The sequence below is a fragment of the Alligator mississippiensis genome, chromosome 3 (genome assembly GCF_030867095.1).
Source record: "Alligator mississippiensis isolate rAllMis1 chromosome 3, rAllMis1, whole genome shotgun sequence".
NCBI lineage: Eukaryota > Metazoa > Chordata > Crocodylia > Alligatoridae > Alligator > Alligator mississippiensis.
Genome location: NC_081826.1, coordinates 121,094,121 through 121,115,920, shown reverse-complemented (window position 1 = coordinate 121,115,920; position 21,800 = coordinate 121,094,121). Strand labels below are relative to the sequence as shown.

Here is a 21,800-nt window from a genome sequence, read left to right as displayed (position 1 = left end):
CTGGGGTATAAATCCAGGGCTGTTTTTCAGGATTATGGTCTAGACTGGAAGGATCCTGGTGACATTTATAACTTAGTGGATTGTAGCTGTCCATTATAGAGATGTTTCAATAAATTAATTTCCATTAAGTTAAATTTATGAAGTAAAAAGTCAATAAATTGAAAGATATTACCAAACAAAGCTTCCTTCTGAGCTTAAAATCAGAAGTGCTACATTTCTTTTGCCCACATCTGGACAAAATAGTATTGGAAAGAGCAGCTATATAAACTAGCAACAGCATTCATCTCCCATTTTACTGCATCCTATCATAGTGTCTGAGCACCCCCGTCCTTTTTTTTTTAAGTTTTATAAGAATGCTTAAGATCCTATTGCTTTTGAACTGTTTTAAACAATTACAAAAGAAAATGTTTAACTTTTTTGACCAAAGAAACTTGTCAAGATCTTACTGCCTTTGACAACAGAACTATCGTGTGTTTTCCCCTCTGAAAACTCCATGGCTTTTCATGTTATGCTAGACAATTCACAGCCTTACTCTCTGATTAGCAACTTGACCATTTGCTGTGTTTGTGCTGCTGCCCCACACTTGTTCTTGAGCCAAGAATGAAGGAATTCTTGAAATGTCATAGCTTATGTATGCAGCCGTGTCTGGATGAAAAACAAGTGTGGGGCAGCAGCACAAACTCAGCAAATGGTCACATCCCTGTGAAGTTAATAAATAACCAGGGAGAGCATGGTAGTTAACTGTGTTAGTCTGAAACCACGCAGGAACTGTCAAGCTAGCACTGAAACTTTCTCTCTCTCTCTGATGAAATAGGCTGTCTATGACAGATGGACTGTAGAATCAGTAAAATGGCAGTCTAAAAGCACCCTATTCTTTCCCCAACACATTCAAAACTAACTTTTATTCCTTGTTTAGGTAACAGGAAGGTACTCTTGATTTGTCAAAAAACACACTGGATAATATCAATATGATATTAATGGAACATATTAAGGGGGAAAAAATCTTTCTGCCTTTGCAAAAAAAAAAAAGAAAAAAGGCTACATGCATCTTTTATGACTGATAACATTTCCAACACTTCATTTTGTTGGTCCAATCCAGGCTACCTCTTTCAGAAAAAAATCTTAGTTCTTTACATCTTCCTTCCTGAGTCTGACAGGTCCAAAGGATTTCAGTTTTGGAAATGTTGCATGTATACACTGAATAAATTCACTTGCCTTGGTTGTCATGTTCTTTTGTGTTGTGTTGTGTTGTGTGTGTTAGGGAGAGCATAGAGGGAGGGTATGCTTATTCACTTATTTGTTTTTAGGACTATGGAACTAGAAGGGGCCTCTTCTCCATCCAGTGGGAACTGTGTTCATAGGCTATTGTTTCCCCAACTAATTCCCAAATTTACCACTTCAAACCCTCACATGCATCTACTAGACATAATACCTGAAACACCCTAAAAGAGTGGTTCTCAACCTTTTTAGACTCAAGACCAGCCTTGGAAAATCCCCCCTCCTTAGCTTTCACTCTTTGCATAGTCAAAAAAAAAAAAGAGCAATTCTTCGGTTGCAAAGAACTCAGACCACATCAGGCCAGAATGGTTTTTAACACCAGGGATTCCTATTTGAAACTCTGATTTTTCTTATGAATCGCATTTGTACACCCAACAGTGCTAATATTTTGTGTAGCACCCTGCAGCACCCTTGAATGGATCTTAAAATATCCCAGAGTGCTGGGGCACCCTAATTGAGAACTACTACCCTATGTCATGTTTCTTTGTCTGAGGGGAATTAAAAGAGGATCTTAAAAGGACTAGTAACAGTGTAAATGTCACCAGCAGGCTTCTAATATGGTTTCCTTGTCCTAAGTAATCACTCAGCAATCCATCGTCAGAGAAGTGTTATGGCCATACTATACAAATAGCAAATCTCCATCATGGTTTGCAGAAAAAACAAATCTTGCTCATGCTGGTCAGAGGCTGTATTAGAATCATGTTAGTACATGCATAGTTGCCTTTAATGCAGATGCGATTTTGTTTTGGTTCCATCCTTACTAAGCTTTCCTTAGGCTGAAACTATTTTTAGTATGGCCGTGGTGGTCAGTGCTCTCAGAAATTAACAATTTCTAATGTCTTTTTTTTTTTTAAGATGTCATACTCTTTCACGGTGAGCAATACTAGCCATATATGCAGAAGCCAATCCTCCCAAGTAACGTTAAAAACATTTCCCAATTTACATAGATAGAGTCAGGGTCTAACACAGGGTGGCCGAACTTCCTAATCCTTCCTGAAACAACTGAAAATCTTGACCCAGCTGAGAACCACTGGACATAAAACTTTCAGATATGCAGGAAGATATGGTTGAGATGCACCTTAGCATCTATACTATTATGATTTAAAAACACAGATGCCATGCAAGGAGTCTGCTCTGTGCACGTGCTTTAGTATCATCTGATGAACTGAGCTCTTGCTCACAGATGCTTACCCATCTCTGATCCAGTTAGTCTACAAGGTGCATGCATCTCTACCCTATCTTCTGCCCAACTTCAGACTAACACAGCTGGCTGCTTCCTTTATATATTCCTGTCCCACAGTTAACTATTTGCCATGTCCTGCTATTTCTTTCTTCAAGAGCCACACTTAAATGTCCTGGGTGCTACAGGCAGCTAGTGAGCTGGGCTTTGGTGACCTCTGTACTAGCAGCCCATTGATTAGTCCATTCATATTTACAGTTTTCTTGAGCTGGGGTACCCAGAGACAACAAAATACTTCTGCTCAGGGTGGATCCAGAGGTTTGGGGGAGGGGTACACCAATTCACTTGCCCCCCCCCTCCCATACTCCTTTGATTTCTGGTGCACCCAAAGCTAAAAACCAGCTTCCTGGTAGTGGCAGCAGTAAGGGAGTTGCTTGACTTCATGGATTGTTGTCATCTACCTGATTCCTTCTGAACTCTGCATTTCACAGCTGTTAACAACCCCCTCTCCTTTTTTTTTAATGGCCTTAATACTCCACTAATCAAGCCATTCTGTTCTCTGCAATTCTTCTGTCTGTTAGCTGCTCCTGGTAATGGAGCTCCTATTTCACCACCCTGCAGACTATTTTTAACTCTAGCTAAAAAGATTAACTCAGGTTAATGGAAATGCCAACTCAGGTGTGGAAACAACCTTAAAGCATTGGGTGCACTGCCAAGAGGCTCAAGGCCTGATTTTGTTTAATGTATCTTGAAAGGCACACTTAATTCTAATAATAAGACTAATGAAACCACATGTTTTAGTATTTTTGCCTGGTATGTTGTCTCTTTAAATATGTAATGTATGATACAGCAAAGTATAATTCCAGTGAAGTTTATATTTGTTATGTTTGTTCCAATTAAGTTACATTATAACCTTCACTGAAATCTGCACTTGTTTTTGCTTTGATCTTATACTGAATAATATACTCCTTGGCCCCTAGTATATTAGTAAAGCTTCTAGGTTTTGGTTTTCTTTGTTTTAACTGGGAGAAAATAAGCATTGTGTTCATATGCAATAATACACCACATCATCTGCACCCCCCTAAAATCCTAGATCCATCCATGCTTCTGGTGCATTTAAGAACATAAGAAATGCCGTTTACTGGGCCACACTACAGGTCCACTTTGCTCAGTATCCCACACAGTGGCCAAGATTAGATGCTGAAAAGGGAGAATGAACTGGGTATGTCCAGGGTCTCTTTTCCCCTCTGTTTCTCACACTTGCAGCCTCCAGCATTTAAGCTATAGGACAGTGATTTTTCAGTCTCTTTTTCATTTGTGGACCCCCAGAAATTTCTGAATGGCAGTGCAGACTCCTTTGAGCTGTGTGGGTATTCACGTACTTTTGATCATTAGTCCTCTTTTGCAGACCCCTTAGACATAGTTTGCAAACCCCCAGGGGGCTGCGGGGAGCACAGGTTGAAAACCACTGGTCTAGGAAGTTCAGATTCAGAAACTGTACCCTTAACTCCCATAGAATCAGAGAAAATTAGGGTTGGAAGGGACCTCAGGAAGTTATATAGCCCAACCGCCTGGTCAGAGTAGGACCAACCCCAACTAGATCATCCCAGCTAAGGCTTTGTCAAACTGGGCCTTAAAAACCTGAGAGGATGGAGAGTCTACCACCTTTCTGAGTAATCTATTCCAATGCTTTAATACCCTCCTAGTGAGAAAATGCTTCCTAATATCTAATTTAAACTTCCCTTGCTGCAACTTTGAGACCATTGCACCTTGTTCTGTCATCTGCCACCTCTGAGACCAGTCTAGCTCCATCCTCTTTGGAACCACCTTAGGTTGTTGACAGCTGCTAGTAAGTCCCCTCTCTGTCTTCTGCAGACTGAATAAGCCCAGACCCCTCAGCCTCTCCTCAGAAATTATGTGCTCCAGGCCCTGAACCATGATGCATCCCTGCTCCCTTCAGCACCTGAAACCACTCATGGCCACAAGTCCTCTGGCAGCCTTGGACTCTGTAGGATCCTTGCTAAATTTGCAAGCCCTGCTTCTAGCCCAGCGGCCTATACAAAACCAAGCAGGGCTCTGGCTGCCTTGGAAGAGGGTGGGGATCCTTGTGACGTTTTATAACTTAGTGGATTGTGGCGGCCCTTTACAGGGATGTTTCAGTAAATTAATTTGACTGGCAAAAACGAGCAAGCCGGTTCTTTGGCATCCACTGTAAATATATCAAACCAAATCTAAATGTGCAACTAAATACTTCTGAGTTGAAAGTGGTGGTGTTAATTGCTGGGATGGGCCGGAGAAAATGCAAGAAACAAGACTGGCGAAGTCATCTACAGGGCCAGCTGTACAGCTGGGAGAGCCCCTGGGCTGTGCTGCGGGCAGCAAGGCCTGGCGGTTTGGCTTCCCACAGCACTAGCGACCTGCTCTCTCCGGCTCCGCCTTCCCTGCTCTGAGACCGGCCCTCTTGGCTGCTCGCAGGGGGAGCCCGGGGTGCCGGGGGGGCTCGGCAAGCAGTAGGTCGTGGCCAGGGCCCGGGGGTGAAGCGCGCGGGACTTTACCCGTAGGCGGCGGCGGGCCCCCGGAGCCGGAGCGCCGCGGCAGCGGCGGGCAGCAGGCGCAGAGCCATGGTCCCCGGGGCGGGGCGGTCGCCGCCGGGGCAGAGCAGCGCCTCTTAGCCCCTGCTTGTGCCTTGAGCTCCTTTCCGGGCCGGCCCGTCCGACTCCCGTTGTGTCACCTCTGGGCCGGACTGCCAGTCAGCCCTGCCGCGGCACAGGCTGTATCCCCCCACGCTGCCACAGGTGCAGCGGGGCACCCTGGCGGCCACTGTCCTGCTGCTGCGAAAGGCTGCGAACTGTGTGCTCACGGGATCCCGATGAGGAGGGCCAGCCCCCTGCTACAGAGGCAGGCAACCCCTCCCCCCAGTCTGACCAGGGGGTCAAATTTCTTCCTGACCCCGAATATGGGGGCAATGGGCAAGAAGATAGCGAAGAGATCCAAGATCAAGTCTTTTGTGAATGTTTATAACTACAACCGCCTCATGCCACCAGGTATGCTGGTGATATTCCTTTGGACTATTCCACAACATGTGGTGCCCATGAGTTCTGCATGTAGGGTGTTGCGTCTTGTCTTTGTCTGGGATGCTTTGGATGGGGATGATCCTGCCTCAGGAAATGGGTTGGACTAGATGACCTCTGTAGGTCCCTTCTAGCCTGACTTACCTGTGATTTCTATGACTGTGTAGCTGGGATAGAAGCTCAGCGTGTAGAGCCAATCTTTGGGCCTGATCCAGCCCTGAGCACAGTCCAGATGAGTTTGACACCCCTACTTTCAAGGGTGCTGCAGGTGCCATGCAATATTAGCACTGTTAGGTGTGCAAACAGCATTCACAGGGAAACCCAGAGAGAGGTTCCTGTAGTGTTATAAAAATTTTGACCTATTAGGGGCTTCCTGAGTTCTTTGCAATAGAAGAATTGCTCTTATTATTTTTTGTAGTCAAAGTGAAAGTTGAGAGCTGGCATTTTCTGAGGAGCACCTTGAGTCTAACTAGGGGTGCTGTGCATCTGAAAAGGATGAGAAGTACTGATGTAGATTCTCTTTCCTGAGGTATAGGAATGCCGGCCTGTGCTAACTTTCATGGAAGGCTTAAGCTGCCCCAGGTCAGCTCTTTCTTACTATAGGAGCGGAGCATAGACATGGAAAGCTGTTGCAAATTAGCTGGCCTGTTGGGACTCCCCAGTCTCATTGACCTCGAAGTAACCAGTGTGTGTAATTCCACCCTACAGGAAAAGGTTACACCAGTTAGTTTAAATTTCATTGTGGGCTTGTCTATAAGGGGTAGTTACTGCGAAGTAAACTGGAGTATGAATTTATAGCTACTCCATATTAATACCTTGTGTGCAATAAGCATGAGCTAGTCTGCTTCACTGAATCCACTGTAAATTCACCCCAGTTCACAGTAATATCTCCATGTACACAAGTTCTTTGTCTCTTATTCTGGTTCGAGTAGCGTATTTGGGTTTGGTTTAAACTTCTTCGCAGTTTGACTTAAGACTTTTCTATGTAGGAAGGTTTACCAGAGCATGTGTACCCAAACCAGTTATTAGTGCTAGAAGTAGGGATTTACAGAGTGTGAGCAGTCCCTGCTAACTGTACATGTGCATGCCCTTAATTCATTGTAGATGAGATGCAAAGTGTGGAAGCTTGCACCTCAGTGAAAGAGCTGTGAATAATAATATAGTTTAACTGCTTTAATTTATACTGGTACAACTCCCTGCATAAGCCCTCATCTCAGAATACTGTAAAAGAGTTTTTTGGTTTTTTTGGTCTAACATAAACTATTTCCAGTGCAAACTAAAATGGGAGGAAAAAAAAATGTGTGCTTTCGCTGGAATGTGTCCCCAGATGATATACATGCAGACAAGTTATTTCTCTACTCTGAATGAGACAGAAGTTCTGCATAAAAATGTAATAAAAAATCTGCATTACAATGCATATGTACAGACAACCTTAATTAGGCATTTCATAACATCTGAGTCCTGATTTTGCAACCTTCATAATGTTCAAGATTGTTATTTTGTAGGTTCTTAAATTTTTGAATTGTAGATAGTAGAATTGGTAGGTTCTTAAATTTAAAGGGGAAAAAACCTACTTGAAATAAACAGAAATTCTATCAAGTGGCATTGTGCTAATATCCACGTAGGTCATCAGCAGGGAACTTTTAGATGTATTGCACAGGTCTCTGGCACTTGTGCTAGTGGAGAGATTAATGGAGGACTGTCTTATATATAACCCATCACTAGACATGGAGAAGACACGCACTTTGTCAGTGGGTTTTATACGTATATTCTAATGGTACAGGGATAGTGACACTCTGGAGTCTTAAGGTATTTCTGGCAGAAGGTAGGGCAGGGTAGCATATTAGAGTACCTGGTTTAGAAAGGCATGCACTTTTGTAGGCGACAGCCTAATGCATCAGATTCTATGTGGTATTCTGTATCACAGCAGTACCAGGTCTTGGCCAGGACACAACTCAACTTTCCTGTCCACCTTTTTCTGCTCACCTGCTCCAAACCTTGGACTGCTCCAGTGAGGCCACTCTAGAGTGTTTCTCAGCAGCTGCTCTCAAGGGGAGCTGCTTTGGATTTGCCATAGAGGGATGCAATGGAGTGGCCTCACTGGCAGATTTGGAGCGAGAGCAGGATCAGGTAGACAGGAGGTGCTTGAGGACACAATGGCGAAGGCACACTGGTGCTATAATGCTTCCATTCCAGGTGCAGGGTCTAGTGGATGTGGACTCTTCTCTCCATTAGCTTGACTTTCTCCATCCTACTCTTTCCTGTCTAGTTTCTCATTCCGTTTTCCTTACCCAGAAAATCCTAGTGTTCGCTCCCTCCTCCTCAGCTCGCTCTCTAAGTCCCAATACCTCTGTCTTCCTCCCAGTCCCTCATGATCCATCTACCTAGTCCCTGTCCCCTGCCCAACCAGCACCCGTGCCTCTCTCCTGGCTCCTTGTCCAATGTTCTTCTCTCCTTCCAGTCATTGCCTCTGGATTCCAATTTGTCTCCATGGATTTCTCATTCAATCTGTTTCCTGCTCCTCCCAGGCTCCTTTTTCCCAGTGCCCTCCTCCCTGATCCTCCGATCTGCAGCTTTTTCATTCTAGTGGCAGTTCTTTTGCCCAGCCAACTTTTATAATGCCTCCCTTCCTGCCTCCTCATCTCTCCCACTTTGGCCTCTGGTCCCAATTTCCATTCTCAGACTTTTTGTCCAATCTCAGGGTCACCATAATTTAGAGCTTCCAGTCTCTGTCCCCAGTTCTCTTGGCCATACCCAGTCCCTGTCTTCCCCCACAAGTTTCTTGTGCCAATCTGCAGGCAAACTCCTCCCACAGGTCCAGCTCTTCTTCCCTCTGCCTTGAAGCAAACAATGTCCCTTCAAGATACCTGGTCCCAGAGGAGATGTCACTGTGAACACAGGAGGGAAAGGCTTCCTATACTTCAGAGTTCAAATGACTGGATGTACTGCAGCCTGCAACTGGAATTGCAGGGTAAATCCTGTTTAGGCCTGGGCTGGAGCATGCTTGTTGAAGGCAGAGTCATGGGGGAAATTGTAAACAATCTGGAAGCCTCTTCTGAGGATGCATGAGCTGCATGTTCTCCCAAAGGCCTACAACTTGGCTCAATTTGGGTGGCATTTCACAGGGGTGGCAAAAGGCACACCCCCGGCAGAAACATCACCGCCCCTGTTTAGTTAATGAAAATCAGTACACTGTTTGTTTGAGCTGTGATTTTCAGCCTGAGGCAGAACCCCAGCACTTGAACTCAAACTTTTGAAGTTTGACCAAATTATAAACAACTGAAAACAGGATCTCATCATAGAACATGTAGGGCAAACTTATTTACAGGTACTATTAGCCCTTCCTATATTGAGTATTTCTCTACCAACACATTGCACTCATAGTTTTTCTCACCTTTTTATAATTAGTCCTTCTGGAGGACCCAGTACAATTACAGTAGTACTACCTGGTAATAAATGTCCCTTCATTCTGCTTGTAGTGACTGTCTTCAGATCACTGGTCCTTAGTTAACCTTCAACTTGTCCAGTGATGAATGCCCTTTAGCCATTATTAAGAGGTGCTAAATGGTGTTACTTCATAATGGCTCTAACACTGTTTGTGTTATAAAAATGATCTATATCTTTTAGAATCTCCAGTGTTATTTTAATGCTGGCAGCATGAGAACTTGTGAATATTTCCCTAAGTGAACTTCCCTGTGATGAACCAGTTGTCTTTTCATGTGCTTAGACAGGTGCCAGAGAGCACTAATCCTGCTCTCTGGCTGGATTTGGTGACTTGTAACAGATGCCCTCCTGGGCATTGGGAATTAGTATGTCTACCCACATTCAAGGTCATTCTATTCTGAAGCACCAATAACTCTAAAACCAGGCATGGCATCTTTAATTTAGAGTGCCACTGCTTGTACCTTCTTAGTCTTTCCCATGCAGGTTTATAGGCAATGATCTTAATGTTCCAGTCGTACACAGCTTCTCAGGTTTCAGTAGTGACAGTTTTATATCAGATTTTCTCTCATCAGTGACAATTTTAATTTCCTCTGGCTTATTTACCCAAATTCCTAGGATTGATGTTTGAGCAGGTCAGTACCTTTCCTTCAAAACCTTGGTCACCTTTCTTCTATTCATTCAGACTCCCTTGAGTTTGACTTTGTGCCACTAAGCCTCCTTCCCTTGCATTCTTAGTTGTGTGTCTTTCTTGCTGCTCTCATCCAGTCTCTACCTTGGAATATTAGGCCCCTGTATTTTTAAGATTCGGGTTGCCCTGTTGCTATAGTCCCATCTCACACTGTTCTGTACCTCCCTGAGGCAGCAGTGGCAGTTTTGGAAATGTTCAGCTCCACTCCCTGGTCTGTGATGGAAGAATGCCATCCCTGGGAGTTGCCCTGGGCCAAGCCCTTTTTCAGGGGTAGGATATGCCAACACATACAGGATCCATTCTGCAAGCAGTTATTAATAGAAATGCTAATGGCTGATACTTGTTCACCACCACTCTGCTAATAGCAGTGTAGTACCCCTCTAATGTCAAGCATTTTGCATGATGCATACAGCACCTCAGAGCTCTCCACTGAGTGCAAAGTTGTATTTATGTAGAATGAGTTATCTGACAGATACACCACCCCAGTGGGAAAGGGAACTGTTCTCTAGGGGAGACTAGAGTCTTCTAGTGAGCTGCTAAGTTCTTACTCTTGTTCTTAGCAAAGCTCAGATTTTAAATTTCCCCAGGCAAGTCAGAGGAGAAAGTTTATGGTGAAGGTTTGGGAGGGTTTCTGGCAGCAGTGAATTGGGAAAGGGAGAAATGGAGACATTTTCCCTCGTTGATCTCCAATTAAGTAAGGGTGAAGCTGCAAAACAACATTGGGAGATATGGCCAGATAGGCAATCTCTGAGGGAACAGCTTGCTAGATCTTGGTTTGGCCAACCTGAAGAGAGCACTTAAGGTACAGAAGTGATGGAACTTGGCAGTCATGAACATCAAGGATTTTTCACAGAGGTGACTGGACAATGTGGTTCTCTTAGCTCCTAGTCAGCAGAGTGTGATGACACCAAGCCATGCTAACCTACTTTTGGTTTGGAGAGGGAGTGTGACCTGCTGCAGTGACTGGAGTCAGAACTCCTGGATTCCGGTGGTGTTTTTCGTGTCGATCAGTGAGATTTTTGGGTTCCCTCTCTGACTCAATAAAAAGATGTTAATTCTTTAAAGTGGAAAAAAATATAATCTTAACTCTCGAAATGGGATGCTAAATAAAGGATCTGCACCCTAAAGGTGCACACAGAAGTTGCAGGCAGGGGAACCTACATACAAGCTACAGATTCAGGTTGGTGTTGTTAGTTTGTTGTTATGAAATTGTTGAATGATAGAAAGTCTCAGTACATATGTTAACCCCCCACCCTTTTGTTCTTTGTCCAGGAAAAGCTTCTCTGTAAATGCTAAATAATATCCCTTATACTATCAAAGGTCAGAGGCAAATTTCCGGAGCATGAAGTGTTTGTATCTGTGGTTTGTTTGGCCCAACATGGAGAAGGGTATAGTCATAAAGTTTTGAAGCAAGGAGGCTCTGTCTTTCCTAACAGCATTTCCATCTTTAGAGCCTCTGATTTTAGGCCTAATGGGTTCGACTAAGCCCCTGGCATTGTGTTAGTTGCAGGGGTAGTATCTTGGCCTGTGGAATCTGAAGGGAATGGTGTACAAACGATCTGAACACTGTCGGTGAGCGGAGAGACCCTGTCCAATTCCCGAGCTCTGTTAAGACTTGAGACTTCAAGCACAGAGGATGTAGTAATGTGGCTTCCAAACACAGCTCTGACAACTGTCTTCTCTTTGTTCTAGTGGGCACAAGAAACAACTTATTTTAAGGTGAGACTTGATAAATTTATTAAAGGGATTACCAGTGTCGTAGCAAGGGGGGCGAGCAGTTGCGATCGCCCCGGGGGCTGAAGCAAAGGGGTGCCAACAGGTGCTGCTTGGCCAGGGCAGGGTGCGGGACAGAGCCATGAGCAGCTCATGTGGGAGGGGACGTGTGAATGGTGGCTCTCACCACTGCATGCACTCCTGGGCAAGCATTGGGGGTGGGGGTGCCCCCCGGATCTGTGTGGGGCGAGGACGGGCTGCCGCTGTGGGCTTTGCCCTGGGTGCCAAACTTTGTTCCTACGGCACAGAGGATCACACAACATGGTTTCCTGTGATAGTGGAAGGAGTAGACTTGATGACCCAGTCCTGTGTTCCTTTGACTAAAAGCATTTGTGTGCAAAATAGCAATTCCAGCCTTTTATTCTAAACCGGAGGAAGAGTTATTGTCTTTGAATGTGAACCAGTAGGAAATAAGTATGGACTCTTGTCTAATCAGCTATCAGGCATGATCCCTTTGAGCTCAAAGGGCTTCGCTCATTATCTGATAGTCTTGCTAATGCTAGCACGTTTCTATGCCCACTGGACAGATGTGAAAACCAAGATACAGAGATGTGAAGTTCCCTGACCAATTTCACACCACAAGGTAGTGACAGAACCACAAAAAGTAGTAGTCCCGACTCACTTGAATAGAGGCAAGGACAGAATCCATACCCTATACTAATCACTGCACTTTGCTCCCTTCGAGGTATGAAAAATCCTATGCATTTCCTTACCAGACCCCACTTCCTAGGATGATCTAAGGGCACTTTGTGTCCGAAAGCTTACCTAAGGTCTCTCCTGCCTATACAGTTGATACAATGAAAGATATCACCAAAAACCTTGCTTTTCACATGCTTCTTGGACTATCATGGCTATGTGCTAACACTCTATTCCTTGTAAGCAGGGCGTATCTGTCAGGGCCTCTGGGCAGTTAGGCCCAGCCAGGCTGAGCCCTTGAGCTTCCACACCTGACCTTGATCCCTGGCTAATGTGACTTCCCCAGTCCTGTATAACTGGATTGGCTGCTGAGAATGCCACTCGGGCCTTTAAAGCGCACCTGCAGCCTCAGGCTGCAGACATGCCTTGACGAAAGCCTCAGTCTGCTCTGGCAAGCCTTGTGTGTTCACTGCTGTCCCTGTTTGTCTTGGCTCCTGATTTTGGATTTTGCTTCCCTGACCCTGCTCCTGGATTGCCCCTGCAACTTGGTTCCAGCTCTCTGATTCCTCTGGCTCCTGACTCAGCTTCAGCTTTTCCTGGCTCTGCTCTTGGTTCTTCCCCAGAACTTGGTGCCTGGCTCTGATTTTCCTGGTTTCTGACCTTGGCCTGCACCCTGGACTGTATCCCTCAGATGTCCACTCCACTGATCCAAACCCCAACCTGATGCCCCAGTAACCTGCACCACCCTTATCTCCCTGACCTCCTGGTTGCCCTTCAGGGGCCAATCTGCAGGTCTAGCTGCTATGTCCCAGCCAAATCCTCACAATGTTTGATGCTGTGTAGGCAGTCTAGGATAGATTTTCGCAGGCCTCTAAAAAGATTGTTCTCTTCAGTTTACAGATGGAAAAACTGAGATCAAGCAAGGTAAAATGACTTGTCTATGGTCAAATTTAGTATCATTTAGTATCAGAGTTAGGAATAGGATGCAGGAATCCTTCTTTCCCTTTGGACACTATCTCAAAACCACTAGGAGAGACTGGATCTAGGAGCCTTGACTTTTCACGCTAGCCAATACAACTCACATATGTTGAATGCTTTTGGTAATATGCTTGCAGATGAATGTTGCTTGTAGGTGTTTTAGGGCTTTGGCTCCTTTTTGGTCGGTGCCTTGCCCCCTAGCGACACCAGGGTGAGATCAGGCTTTGGTGCCACCTAGATGGTTCAGGCACTGCTCCTACTTGTTTGCCACATTTTTGATGTTTGTTGTTGGGGAGGTAGTTCCCTGTAGGTGGCCCAAAAGGGGGTCTTGACCCTACTTTTCTTCGTGGGGCTCCAACCTCCCCTTTACCATGTCCACAGCCTGGACAAACGCTGCTCACCTTAGGTCTTCCCCTGGATGATCTCGCCTCATCTATGATGCCTGCCTCAAAATGGGTTGGGTCTTCTTAGCTGTCAGTCTTTCCTGTCTTCAGGCTGGCTCTCAGGCAACTAAACCTGCCCCAGCTGTGGCTAACTGTAACTAAGGAAAACTTAACTGAAAAGTGTCTGGCATCTACCACCGGGCTTCTGGGATTCAGTCTCCCTGGACCCCCTTGGTCACTTGGGGGGACTTGTCCATCCCTTCCCTCCTACTAGGCGTGGGGACAGGCAGCTGCCCCATGCCCAGCCTCTGTCAGTTCTCTCTGTGGGACCTCCCTGGGGCCCGGCTGACCTGTAGTCGAGTTATCCTGGTCCTACCAGCCAGTGGTGCTTGCCACTGCCACGCAGGGCTCTGTAGCTTCCTGCGCCTCTTTGTTGTGCTGCCCGAGGGTGCCAGCAGTCCCTTGTTGCCACTCCCCGCCACAGTACTTGTGCTCCCTGGCGTAGCTGCAGCTCTGCTCTTGGGCGTCCCGGGGGGACTGCTTCCCCTGATGGAGCTCCCCAGTGTCCCTCCATTCCTGGGGCTTGGGCTCCTCATTCCATCTGTCAGGATCCTCTGGTAGACACTCAGCCTCTTCTCCCCGCATTTGGGGCTGGTGCTCCCCAGCTCTGCAGCTGACATCTCCTGACTGGCGTTCTGCTCTCCTCTCCTGTGGGGCCACAGCTGTATCTTTGGCTGCTTTTCTGAGCAGCCCGCGCCTCTCCGGAGCCATGCCCCCGGGACTTGCCAATTCGCAGGCTCAGGCTCGCAGGAACTGCCGAGCTTGTGTTGGCATCTCTCCCCAGCTGCTGCTCATCTTCGCCCCTGCGTTGAGTATCAGAGTGCATTCGGCAGGGGTTTGGGACGTGTTGTGGGGGCTTTTGCCTCCCCTCTCACAATGAGCTACAAAGCAAGAAATGCATACAGAACCTATTCAGCAAGGATTTTGGAAGAACCGGTGCATTCAAGAGAATCATAGAGTATTCATAGGCTGTGGAGAAAAGGTGTTTTAAAAAAAAAATCAGAAAAAGGACTTATGACTTTGTTCTTTTGTTTAAAAAAAAAGGTGGAGAAATTTAGCTGCTTTGTTTCCTCCCTCATGCCCAACCACTTAATGTTGAGCTTTGGAAGGGCAAGAGTCTGAGCATTGTTACATGGGGGCCAAACAGATTACACTTGTCACTGGAAGGGGTCACTCATCCAGATCCAGCACTCTGAGGCCTGTCAAAAGGACATTTGAGTATCCATCATGCAGAAAGAAGGGAAAATGAGAGAGAGGAAGGAGGGGATGAGGAAAAAAGGAAATGGAAGAGGACAACTCTGAGAAGACTCTGAGGCCCCCTCTATGCATTCAGGTAAAGGCACGATGGGATCTAATGCACAATTCACACAATAGCACTTTCTGCCATGCCATAAGTGCATGGCAGGGTTGTGGGATCACGAGTAAGTTCACATTGTACCTTATTGCCAGTACAGGGGAGCCCGATCCCAGGCTCCCCCTGCACTGGAATGAAGCAAGCTCCTGTGGCTGGGAACACCACGCACCCCCAGGAGCGGGGATGGGGATGTGGGAAACTGAGGGGCTCCCAGCCACAGGGGAGAGACCCTACATGTACAAATTAAAGTTTGATAGCAATTAGCTAGGAAGTCAGTGCACATTTTTGAGGTCTAACTTTATAGCTGGTTGGAGTTTTTTATTGTGATAACTGCTTTGTACATGTAGCTGATCTCCAGGTAATTGTGCAGTTAACCAGTTAATTGCACAATACCTGTAATGTGTAGAGGAAGTTTTAGTGATTCCAAGTGCAGAATCCTCAGTTGGAAAGGAACTGTTTCCCTGGCTAAAGCTAGGCTAGTATTTTAAGCTGGATGGGCTCCAAAACCTTAGCAAAGCTCTTAACTTTTAAAGTGACACCTGCTTCCTACTAAAAGGAGAATCCCTCCCCCAAGAGGCTTCTTCCTTATGTTCAAGTGAGAGCTACGTTCTCATACTCAAAACATCTGAGGAAAAACCACGAGAAGATCTGCTGCAGCAAGGCCATGAGATTGCTGGGGTTGTCCCCTGCCAAAGGCCCTTGTGAAGCTGAAGCCACAGCCACCCCTTCCCTCCAGCCTCCCATTGGCCAACTGTGATGGCTTACGCAGAATGAGCCCTTTTGAATGCTTGAGCCTTGTCCCCAGTATTTTCTGTTCACATGCTGTTGATTCTAGAAATCCAGGAGCCTGCCCAATAAAACAGCAGAGGCCACATCTCATGCCACAGTGAGGTTTTTCAGTTTTTGTGCCAGAACAGAGTATTAGCTCATCTGGTCTGACCTCCTGTACTTACTGAGAGGTCTGACTTCTTATGACCCCTAAATCCTTTTCAGAATCACTGATTTCCATTAAACAAGGCCCAGGGCCACACACTGAACAATAAGGAGAAAACAAAATACTAAACAGCTGCTCATTAAGTGAGCACCATGCACCAGTGCACCTAATTAGGTAGGGGTCCTGGGGAAAAATAATACTGCCATCGTATACTTAAAAGACTGTATCAGAATGCACATTCCCAAAGAGACCAAATTAAGGTCATCCACATTCTGCCATTTCTTGAGTGCTTGACTTTGTAACCTTAATAATGTTCTCTTAACATACTTTGCGTGGTTTCCAAAATGTTTTTTTAAAGCAAACTAGCCCCCCCAAATTCTGTTATGTGGCATCATATTAACACCCAAATAATTGGAACAGCTTTGATTTGCAGACCCCCTGCACCAATCTTTAGCCCATTCAGGTAACACAATATCTGATAGCACTGGTAGTTTGTCATCCTCTGTATGAACTAGCAGTAGAGGAGGATGCAATATGAGTATGTCTGCAGTATAAAGCAGCACTATGAAAAAATATGTGAATTAATGCTGTGCATACTTGACTCAAAACAGATGCAGTCTGTTCTAGTCTGCTGTCCTGGGCTAGAGCAGTATAGACGCATCCATGTGGTTCCGCCCCTGGGTGAATTGGTTCTGAGCTCCTAGGCTGCAGCAAGCTTAGTGTGGATGAAATGGTGGGGAAATTTAGCTGCTAAAACCTACTGCTTATGTGTCATCTACCAAATTCAAGTCACTGTGCCATAGCTTTGAGGTGCTAAGAGGTTTTCATAAGAAATCATTATCAGATTTAACACTAACCCAACAACATTTTTTCTCTAGTCATTTTTTTCAAAAACAGCTGAATTGGGACACCTAGGGTTGGAAAAGTTCAGCCCAAATGGTTGAAGTATGACAAAAAGTGAAAATGGCTTTGGAACAAGAAATGTTATATAATCATAACAGTGCTCACAATCCCACCTATAATGATTTATCAATTTGAGATTTTAGCTCATTTAAATTGCTTTTTAACCTCCTTTTATGTATACCAGACCCATGTCTGTTTGCAGACAGAACCTGTCATGTTTTTCAAGGCAGAATAAAACTTTAAAAGCCATTTTTTAAAGATGCTGCCTCCTGGTGGATTCAATACAAGAAGCTAAACCTTGTAGAACGATTCTTCCCTCTTCTCCCCCCCCCCCAAACAAACAAACCCAAAAAACAAAAACACCTTTAAATTCAATGGGAAAATATCAAGTTTTTTATATTGACTCTTGTGCTTCACAAGTCTGAACCGGGTCACTCATTAGCCTGGTGATGAAGAGAAACCTTGAAAACAAATGTAACTGGCACCTGTACTGTCTGCTTGGATCTACAGAGAGCTTGAAATCATAGCTCTGAAAGATTTGAATGGTCTCATGCTAATCTCAATATGATGGTATACCTCTGAAGAGTGACATTTAAATATAAGCCAGAAATATTTCATTGTTATTCTGTATGTCTAAAACATAACTCATCTTTTTAGGCACAAACTACTACCCTGATGTTTGTTTGCAAGTGGGAGGAATCTGACTTGTGGACAGAACATAGAAAGGTGCTATCATTTTTCTTTCCCTCCCCTATATGAACTCCTCCAGTAGGCACTGGTTTTCTTGAATTGTTCCTATCCTCTACATTAGTCAGTGTCCTGAATAGTTTATCTGAAGCCAGTAGTTGGCCCTAAATTTAAAATAATATATACAGTTATTCTTGTGCTAGCCTGTTATGCTGGTGTCCCATAATAAGAATCCTTCAGCTGGAACTGGAGGAAAACTCAGGAGGGTAAGGTTGAACCATAGGAGCAGAGTCAAAGAAGATTCATGTGGATCCTGGGAGAAGTGAAGGTTAAGTGACTGGAGACCCATTTTTGTTGTGCTTGACTAAAGGGGAGCTGAATTGCAGACTTCAGCAGGGTGCAACACTACAAGGTCTTGAGAACATTCTCCCTCCCATGTGCTTTTCCCCAGTTCATCACAGAACGACGTCCTGTGTTTCTAGTGCATTCAAGAACAGAAAAGTCAGTACATTTCTAGTTCCAAATTACAGGTTGGCATAATACACTCTAGTCTAAGGATTGTAAAGCATACAGTATGTCTATGCTACAAAATTAAGGTATGATTTTAGCATAGGCCAAGGTAACCATGCTAGCTTTAGCCTACCTAATGCAGGGAGTGATAGCAATGAAGACTTGGTAGCATGTTTTGAAAAATTGTTAGCAATCGGAGTAACGTCTTTCCGGAGGTTCTGGTTGTAGTGTATATGAAAGCCAATGTCCTGGCACTTTTACTGCTATTGTTGTTTGTGATAAGTACTTTAAAGTTAGCACGGTTTGGTAATACTTGCTATAATCACATTTTTTGTCTTGCTATTGCTAAAATGTCTAGTTCTTATTTCAGAAGCAGTTAGCTTAAAGCCTGTTAGAACTAGGCTTTTATGAGAAATCCAAGTAGCTTTCTGCCATCAGTGGCTGCATCCAGATGAACATGGACGTGCTTTATGTGGCACACACCACACACGCAGGCATTCTCCCATGCTGCTGCTTTGCAGCGTTGGGGGTTTTTTGTTTGTGGGTTTAGTTTGTTGTTTTTTGTTTTTTTTTTGACCCCGGGAGATCCTGGGATCAAAAAAACCCCACACTGAAAAAAAGGAGGGCGGTTCACTGCAGGGCACAGCCCAAAATCAGAGCCTGCCCAGGCAAAGCTATGTTCCAGCTGCTGCCAGGCTCCCTGCTGCAGGAGCACGATGGCTGCAGCTCCCAGAGGACCCCAGGTAAAGCTGCTGAAGCCAGCACAGTTGCTGGCCCCAGCCTCCTCTAGCCTACCCGAGGTAACCTGCTGCATGCCACAGTGCATGCGGCATGGGGGGTGTTCCCCAGGAACAAGTAGCAGTGGCACCGCTAATGTAGATGTGGCTAGTGAGAGGGTAACGCATTATTACAATCCTGTATGCAAAGGAAGAAATAGCTGTCTCAAAAAGTTTGCTAGATGTTCTGTTTTTTGGTTTTAGGTGAAATTAGAACTACTATTCGTCAAAGAAGGTCCAATTTAGGTTTAAATATTTGTGGCAAGTATGCACAAATGTATGGGACAATAATTCTTCCTTGGTTCTGTAAATGCCCTGATTGATACTCAGAACATTGCACAGTCCAAATTCTCATTTAGGCATGGGTACAGATTATATTTCATAAAGTAGACTTCGTACCTTTTCTTCAATTTATTCCTATCACAGAACAGAAAATAGAATTTGTTCAATGCAGTTGTCATAAATCTGTGAGAAAAGGCTCTTTAATGCTAATGTACATACTACTGTCTGTGTCCAATCTATTTTCATTCCTACCAATATCTTGCATAGCTTTAAACTTTTGTATTCAATAAAAGTAATAAAAAGTGCATTTATAAAAACAATATAATCGATATAAAGCAATGTGTGCCATGATGACTTTTTGTGATTATCATCTCTGCTTAGGAACAACAGAGTTTGTTTTGCTTTCCATCCAGGACTTTCAAAAACTGAACCAATTTAACACACTTGCACTGATTGTGTTAGCTTTGCGTATATGATATGCTCCTTTTAGGCATCACCAAGGCACTCTGAGTATAGCTAGAAATATGTTTTAAGATAGCAGTCCAAAAGCTTTGTGAAAAACTGATGTACAAATCCTCCCCAAACTGACACTCCCCATATTATTTTATCACTTAGTTTTTCCTGTAGGGTTAGGTATTTTGATTTTCTTTTTTTAAACCTCAGGAAAATTAATTCATAAAACAAATATAGTAACCCCCCCCCCCCATGAGGGCAGTTTTAAATGTTTTGAGCTATAGGATATTTTCACTTAATACTGCTTGGCAGGAGATTTTTTGGTCCAGAAATGTCTTGTATGCTGGTGGTATTTCAGAACAGTTTTGTGCTATCACTGAAAGGTTCTTCAGGTAAAATACCATATCAGTTTCCTCAAAGTTTCCAGTCAGCCTATCTCTGGTTCATTTTTATCAAAGCATTAAGGAGATCTAATCTCCGGCATCCATAGAGGGCTCTGGCAAGCTTTCCAACTGTAGTCCCTTGGGAACCTTCCCTCATGAGCCAGTTTTGCAGCATTTGGTAAACTTTTTCTTTTAGTCCATCTCGTTCATAGTCATGGTCAATTACTTCAATATCTGGATTAGTGAAACCCAGTCTACGAGCACAGTCTTTCCACTGTTTAGCCAAGTTCTCTCTCACTAGATTCAAGTGCTCCTCAGAGAGGATAGTGGTGCTGTCTGCAAAAGAAAGAAGAGTATAAGACAACTTCATTGTTTAAACTTCCCAGTTTAAATTTGTCTCCCCAAATTGTGTTTGCTGGTAATGATGGAAGACAGGATTACAGGTATAGGTTTTCCTGGAGGCAGTATGGTTCAGTGGATAAAAAGGAGGACTGGCTGTCACAACAACTGGATCTATATCCCTGGATCAGCTTCTGAAACTTTTTTTCCCCCTGGTACACATCTTAATTCCCTTATGACTCTTTTTGACCACCTGTAAAATTGGGAGAATCTACTTCACAGTGGTGCTATGAGGCTTAACTAACATTTGAAATATGCAACAATCTTTTTTGGTTGAAAGACACTATTGTTAATATTCCTTGCTATAGAACGTTTTAAAATACACAATAAGGCCACATCCAGATGTGCAGGGGTGTGTGCTTGCAAGGGCAAAAATAGTAGCAGCACAAACTTGTGCTGCTACTTTTTGTCACAATGCACATCCCTGTATGTCCACTTTTGTTGAGGGACAAACTGTTCCGCTTCAGGCAAACTGCCCTTGACCAGCTCTGGGCATGGTGGAGGAGCCAGGGCACAACTGAAGGAAGGATCCTGGAGGATCAAGCCTGTGTCATGCTCCTGTCATGTGTACCACGCTGCATTTTTTTGTTTTCCCCAGCAGGAAAATGGCCAGGTCCTGCTCATCTGAACACAGCCTAAGAGATTAACATGGTTTTGACCAATGCAAATACTAAAATATTTTAAAACCTTCCAGTTTCCTGCCTACTCCCATGTCTGAATTAGCAGTCAGAGCTTTCCATCCTTGCCTGCTTTCCTCCTCTGCTCTCCTTTTTATCTCTAAGTCTCAATGGATATATCCAGATTTATGCTAGGTGTTGGTTGCCCACCGCACAGTATGCCATACTGACAGATAGGTGCTCAAGATTAAGATAAACTTGAGGTTTCATAAGGGCAGCTAGGGATGAATATAAGAGAGGGGATGAAATGGGCAGGGAAGGCGAATGGTGCAAATGTTTATCCAGTAAAGCAGTGCTAACACAAACCCCAACTCATGGTAGTAATTTTGCTTTGCTTATTCTGTAGTGCTTTATAATAAAGCTTTCCAAAATAGTTACCTTCTGAATGCAACAAGGAGCAAGCTATCCTGTTTTCATTATATTCCCTTACTGATATTTCTCAAAAAGAGACTGTTAGTGAAAATAACCATAAAGGGGAATATTTCTCTTACCAAATATACCCGTTCGTTCATAATCTGCGCTTGAGTTTTGTGCACTGACAGAACAACTCTTTACGTATAGATTCTGATCTTCAATCTTCATGTGGTTGTTTCTTCCAATTTGAATCCCAGCACTGTTATGTATGTATATATCTCCTTCTGTATAAAGACAATTTAAGAAAAATATACAAAGATTAAAATTCAAGAAGTGACCTGGGGAGGATGGGGAAGAGGGCTTAGAAGATCAGTGAGATTATTACTTTTTGAGCCAAAGATAGTCATCATGAGTATTTTATATTCAAATTAAAAAGGCTGTTTCTTGGCAACTGCAAGAACATATTCATTATTAATTTATAATACTTCAGCACAGAGTACTCTTAGGTTCCATGAATTGTGCAAAAGCAGAGGAATTCATAATCCCTGCCCTAGAAACTTGTATTCTAAATAGAATAGATAAGATAGGTCACAGACA

General features: G+C 44.2%; 2 protein-coding genes and 1 long non-coding RNA gene across 10 annotated transcripts in view; 1 reads left to right on the top strand and 2 right to left on the bottom strand.

Moving 5' to 3' along the window:
• Nucleotides 1-5,188, bottom strand: part of BPHL (biphenyl hydrolase like) — a 32,102-nt gene extending 26,914 nt beyond the window's left edge. For both annotated transcript variants that reach the window (XM_059724344.1, XM_006263464.4), the window contains exon 1: nt 5,014-5,188. In XM_059724344.1, coding sequence (XP_059580327.1) covers nt 5,014-5,081 — 68 coding nt within the window. In that variant the 5' untranslated portion in view covers nt 5,082-5,188. The remainder of the gene's footprint in view (nt 1-5,013) is intronic.
• A 131-nt stretch (nt 5,189-5,319) lies between these two features.
• Nucleotides 5,320-21,800, top strand: part of LOC109283852 (uncharacterized) — a 139,337-nt gene continuing 122,856 nt past the window's right edge. The window contains exon 1 of the long non-coding RNA XR_002091137.2: nt 5,320-5,502. This is a non-coding gene — a long non-coding RNA (uncharacterized LOC109283852). The remainder of the gene's footprint in view (nt 5,503-21,800) is intronic.
• The window catches only part of RIPK1 (receptor interacting serine/threonine kinase 1), a 42,943-nt gene continuing 40,194 nt past the window's right edge, over nt 19,052-21,800 (bottom strand). For all 7 annotated transcript variants that reach the window (XM_006263458.4, XM_019490385.2, XM_019490386.2 and 4 more), the window contains 2 exons: nt 21,341-21,487; nt 19,052-20,109 (listed from right to left, as the gene is read on the bottom strand). In XM_006263458.4, coding sequence (XP_006263520.2) covers nt 19,823-20,109; nt 21,341-21,487 — 434 coding nt within the window. In that variant the 3' untranslated portion in view covers nt 19,052-19,822. The remainder of the gene's footprint in view (nt 20,110-21,340; nt 21,488-21,800) is intronic.